The sequence below is a fragment of the Cricetulus griseus genome, chromosome X, assembly GCF_003668045.3.
Source record: "Cricetulus griseus strain 17A/GY chromosome X, alternate assembly CriGri-PICRH-1.0, whole genome shotgun sequence".
Taxonomy (NCBI): Eukaryota; Metazoa; Chordata; class Mammalia; order Rodentia; family Cricetidae; genus Cricetulus; species Cricetulus griseus.
The window spans coordinates 115,610,351-115,615,784 of NC_048604.1; the positions used below are offsets into that span (position 1 = coordinate 115,610,351).

General features: G+C 44.8%; 2 protein-coding genes across 2 annotated transcripts; both read left to right on the forward strand.

Annotated features, from left to right (window-relative positions):
* The first annotated feature begins 540 nt into the window (after positions 1-540).
* LOC100761382 (huntingtin-interacting protein M) lies at positions 541-894 on the forward strand. Its single transcript, XM_027433158.1, has one exon. The coding sequence runs from the start codon at positions 541-543 to the stop codon at positions 892-894; it is 354 nt and encodes a 117-aa protein (XP_027288959.1).
* Positions 895-2,808: 1,914 nt separating this feature from the next.
* Positions 2,809-3,138, forward strand: LOC100762832 (histone H2A-Bbd type 1). Its single transcript, XM_027433254.1, has one exon. The coding sequence runs from the start codon at positions 2,809-2,811 to the stop codon at positions 3,136-3,138; it is 330 nt and encodes a 109-aa protein (XP_027289055.1).
* Positions 3,139-5,434: the final 2,296 nt, after the last annotated feature.

Genomic DNA, 5,434 nt, shown 5'->3' on the forward strand with positions numbered 1-5,434 from the left:
CAAGGTGCTCTAATGGTTTACCTTTAACTGAGCTGGGACAGGAAATTTGGGGATTACTTGATGATGTTTTAGTGTCTGAAGGATCTAAACTTCCTCTTTCAGAATATTCCTCCTTTCCCAGTTTCCTTTTTGCATACTCCAACAGTTTGAAGAGGTCAGTCAAACCTCTACCTGGAAAGTATATTTGATATGTTTACCAGTACCCTCTAATTAATGAAAGGTTATAAAGACAGTTTCCAATTAAAACATGTTATTTCTACAATGTTAATTTGACTGTAATTGAGGGGAGTTAAATGTTTCTCAAAATCAGGGCAGGGAGGTGAAACTGCTGTGACAGACATTTCTAGACTGAGGCCTAGTCTGAGCCCATTGGTGCCCAGACACCAATGACATCTCAAAGTCCAAGATGTCATAAAGGTAGCTGCTGACCAATGAGTAGAAACTGGGGATGCAATGAGCAGGGCTGAACATTGTCTCCCGAGAGCCAGTCCTGCTGGTGGGCCAAGCACAGCTTGCCGGAGCCCAAGCCATCAAACCATCATGTCAGGGAAGAAGAACCAAGGAAAGTCTTGCAGTGACAACAAGAAGATGGAAGATCCTTCTTCTAAGCCCGAGGTACAGATTCCTGTGAACTATGTGTACCATCTACTGCAGGAGGAGCAATATACACCCTGCCTAGGCTCTACCACTTCAGATTTCCTCCTCGCCATGCTTGATTACATTACTGACTATATCCTGGAGGTGGTGGGCTCCGAAGCCAACATCAACAGCCAGCAAGACATCCCACAAGACAGAGAGAGGCAAGGGGACAACGACCATGACCATTCTCATGCCTTCAAGAATGCACCTTTCTCTCTGTTTGATGAGATGCCTGGACCCAGAAGGAATGGCTAAAGAATTGGGGACAGAACCCAAGGGTGGGAAGCCTCATGAACTCAGCTAGGACCATGATGGCTAATAGCAGAGGAAACTCCCCTGGTTCCATGAATACTAATAAAGTGTTTAAGTGAAAGTTGGTTGTTCTAATTCTTTTCACTTTGTCTTTCTGAGTTAGAGGTGTCTGCAACATACTAACGAAAGGGTGGAGGATGGAAGTTGTGGTTTGCAATGGGTGTATGAATCAGTGACTTACAGTGAGCACATCTCTGTGGGGGTGGCTTAGGTGGAGGGGTGGAATTGGAAGATGGGAGGAATTGGATGGAGGGAAGGGCAGGGAAGCCATCCTCATTGACTCTGAATACAAAAGAAGCCTTGGAGAAGCTTGGAAATTGGTTGGAGCCTCACTGGCAAGTTTGGCTTTTAGTATGGTAACTTAGAAGACACTGCTGATGACCAGAAATTCTGCTTGGAAGCCTTGTTTTATGGGAGTGAAGGTCTCAGAAGAAAATGCATGCTGGGATATAGATGTTTACAAAGTAGAGTCAGAGATAGGTTGATAAATGGTAGTTTATTGGGGAAAAGTACTCACGCAAAGGAGCATGAGTGACCAGGTTTTCACCTGAGTGGGACCGACCCAGAAATGCTTCCTAGTCAGTTCAGCCAGGCAAAAGAGAGCTCCCTTCTTCTTAAACCCTTGTTATATAACTCTGATCATGCCCAAGTGGGCGTGGTCAGTGGTACCTGTGACCAGGCAGAAGCGGGCGTGGTCAGAGGCACCTTTAATCAGGGTTTCTCCCTACACTGGGAAGGGTTACACATTGCAGGCAGTTTGAACAGAGCAGTTACCTGATGCTGGAGTGATGCTGAAGCCAGATGGAAATACACATTTTAGATGAGGAAAAGTGGTTAAGCATCAGGTTTTAGTAAATGCCTTTCTAGAGAGCCTGTGATCTATAGAAATTAATCACTTTTGGATAGAAAACAAAATCTAGCTTGCCAGATACTGTCCATTTGTCTGTTATCTCAGATCAATTGAAAATGTTATACTCTCTGGAAATACTAGTTAACTTTTTAATATCTAGATAAGGGAACCAAAGTGTTTTGACTTATATTTGACCCTTGATTGAATTGCAGAGTTGAAGACATAAGCTCTATTTCTTTGAACTCTTGTCTTTTCCCAGGCCTAAGGGCTTGCCAACAGGGAATCAAACAAGTCCATCCTCAAATTCCACCTGAGACACTAAACAAAATCTAAGGAATGGTGACTACTTGATCACATAGAACTGTTCACCCAGATTGTTCAATCCACCTACAATGGCTTCTCCCAGATTAAGGCCTTTCTTCTGCAATACTGCCTGAAATTGTGTCAGATGGTGATATTTACTTCTATACTAATTCATAGCTATGGGCCAGAACCCAGACTTTCCACATTAGATAGCTTTTTACTCAGACCTTTGAACAAGGTCTGAGTAAACTGATGGATTCCCTGATGTTCCTCATCTGCTTATGGGGGACATTTCATGTGTAACAGATCTGTCAGTGATCAACAGTTTCCAGAAGGATGTACAAAATGTCAAAGGTGATGCTAGAATCTTAGACACTGGAATGGTATGCTAAAGTGGGATGAACAGTTTTCATTGAAAGCCAAATGTTTGCTGTACTGATAAAGAAAAGTGGGACAATTTCCCTGAAAAGGTAATGTATTCAATAATGTGAGCAGTTTCCTAACATGGGCACTTCTAGACTGGAGGAGGACCAGAGCCCAGGAGGCACCAATGACATCACAAAGCCTGGTGTCACAAAGGCCTCTCCTAACCAATGAGGTGGAGAGATGGGCACTGGGTGGCTATAAAAGGGGGCGTCTTGAGAAACACAGGTCAAAAGAGATCCATCTGCGACTAAATCAAACTCGCCATACCAGCAGGCACTATGGAAGAGAAAAAGCGCAAGGAGACCATCTCCCGTATCACCAGAGGTCAGCTACAATTCTCTCTAGATCGAATAGAACGCTTCTTCCGAGACGGAAACTTCTCTCAACGCCTGAGCGCTTCTGCACCTGTGTTCCTGGCCGGTGTGCTCGAGTTCTTGACATCCAACATTTTGGACCTGGCAGGCAGGGAGGCCCACGCCAACGGCACAAGGCTCATAACCCCAGAGCACGTGACCCAGGTAGTCCAGAACAATGATCAGCTTCGAGAAGTCTTCAAAGAGCATGAGGACCCTGTGGTCTCTGAGACACCAGAACCTGAGAAGAACTAATGACACCTGGGTCACTGAGGCTGGCAGTCCACTTCAGCCTCAAATTGCCTCAATGTCCCCCTAGGTGGGGGGGCGATAATTAGACATGTTAATAAAAGTGTCTAAACCGTTACCAGTGTTTCTGATTCCTTTTAGCCCGTCATTTTGAGCTAGAGTGACCGTGAAACACCCAGGAATGCCGGGTGTGGGGGGGGATGGGTTGTGGTAGGGTTGGATTGGGGTTGGAAGAGAAACCTTGGTCGGCATGGGACACTTAAACTGATTTGGGGGGGGGGAAGTTTCTAGTCGGGATGGTGTGAGCAGTGGCCTTGATGTGACGATGTGGCTGAGGGAAACAACAGAGAAGCCATCCTGGTGAGCTGTGAGCATAGAAGACTTCGGGATTACCAGTGTGGTGCTACTGTATGGAGTAGGGTTAGTGAAAGCATGGACCGTCGTTGAGAAGACTTCATTCATGGGTGGGAATACTTCACATCAGCAGGTGATGACAGTGGGTGGGGGGAGGCCATGGAGTAGAGTGGCACACTGTTGGCATGAACCTCAAGGATCAGGGTTGTAAGCATTGCAGCTCGAATGGAAAGGGATCCTGGAAGTCAGGAGCCAAGTACTACCACAAAGTCACGGTAAGTTCAGCGGTTTACTGCCCTGGTCCAGCGAATGGCTTCCCCAACGTAACAATTCTGCCCTGGCAGGGAAGGATTTCCCCAGCAAAGTTGTTACAGTTCTGCTAAGATTCCCGAGTGTACTCCACTTCGGAGAAAGAAGGTCTCACCCAAACCTCATTCAAAAGATTTCTTGGGAGGGAGGAATCTAGAAGGGCGGCCTCCACTGCCAAGACGGAAGAAGGCAGCTACCAACTGAATTGGCACAGGGCTTTATATAGGGCTTCTTAGGGTGGAGATATTTACAGGGTGGAGATTTTTAGGGTGGGAATTGGTCGGGTTTCAGTCCCTGAAGTTGGATAAGCTCAGAGATTGTTTGAATTTCGTGCTCAGGGATTGGTTGGTGTCCTACTCGGGGACTGGTTTGTTTTCATTCTAAGTTGGTCAGGGGCAGAGTGTATTTCTTTGGCTCTGGTTCAGGATTAAAGTGTGTTTCTTTCACTGGCCCTTTTAGCATTTTGGCTCTGGCTTCCTGGCCAAAGTGTGTTAATTAAGGCTCTGGTTTCAGGGCCAAAGTGTGTTTCTTTGGCTGGTTCTGGTTTCAGGGCTATTGTGTACTCCACTTTTTAATTGGGTTGTTTGGTGTTTGGGAGACTAGCTTCTTGAGTTCTTTGTATATTTTGGAGATCAGCCCTCTGTCAGATGTGGGGTTGGTGAATATCTTTTCCCAGTCTGTCGGCTGCCGTTTTGTCTTGCTGACTGTCTCCTTTGCTTTACAGAAGCTTCTCAGTTTCAGGAGGTCCCATTTATCAATTGTTGACCTCAGTGTCTGTGCTACTGGTGTAATGTTCAGGAAGCAGTCTCCTGTACCAATTAATTCAAGGGTATTTCCCACTTTGTCTTTTAATAGGTTCAGTGTAGCTGGATTTATGTTGAGATCTTTGATCCATATTGACTTAAGTTTTGTGCAAGGTGATAGGCTTGGGTCTAACTGCAGTCTTCTACATGTATGCAACCAGTTATGCCAGCACCAGATGTTCTCTTTGTTCCATCGTATAAACTTGGATTGTTTGTCAAAAATCAGGTGTTCATAGGTGTGTGTGGGGTAATATCAGGGTTTTCAATTCTATTCCATTGGTCTACCAGTCTATTTTTGTGCCAATACCAAGCTGTTTTCAGGACTATAGCTCTGTAATAGAGCTTGAAGTCAGGGATGGTGATGCCTCCAGAAGTTCCTTTATTGTATAGGGATGTTTTGCCTATCCTGGGTCTTTTGTTTCTCCATATAAAGTTGAGAATTATTCTTTCAAGGTCTGTGAAGAATTGTGTTGGGATTTTGATGGGGATTGCATTGAATCTGTAGATTACTTTTGGCAAGATTGCCATTTTTACCATGTTGATCCTACCTATCCAAGAGCATGGGAGATCTTTCCATTTTCTGGTATCTTCTTTAATTTCTTTCTTTAGAGACTCAAAATTCTTATGGTATACATCTTTCACATTTTTGGTTAGTGTTACCCCAAGGTATTTTATGTTGTTTGTGGCAAATGTAAAGGGTGATGTTTCTCTGATTTCTTTTTCCACCAATGTGTCATCGGTGTGTAGTAGGACTACGGATTATTTTAGTTTATCTTGTATCCTGCCACTTTGCTGAAGGTGTTTATCAGCTGTAGGAGTTCCCTGGTAGAGGTTTT

What these genes read in the sequence shown, in the direction of transcription:
- LOC100761382 (XM_027433158.1), top strand. Translation starts at nt 541, where the DNA reads ATGTCAGGGAAGAAGAACCAAGGAAAGTCTTGCAGTGACAACAAGAAG.
- LOC100762832 (XM_027433254.1), top strand. Translation starts at nt 2,809, where the DNA reads ATGGAAGAGAAAAAGCGCAAGGAGACCATCTCCCGTATCACCAGAGGT.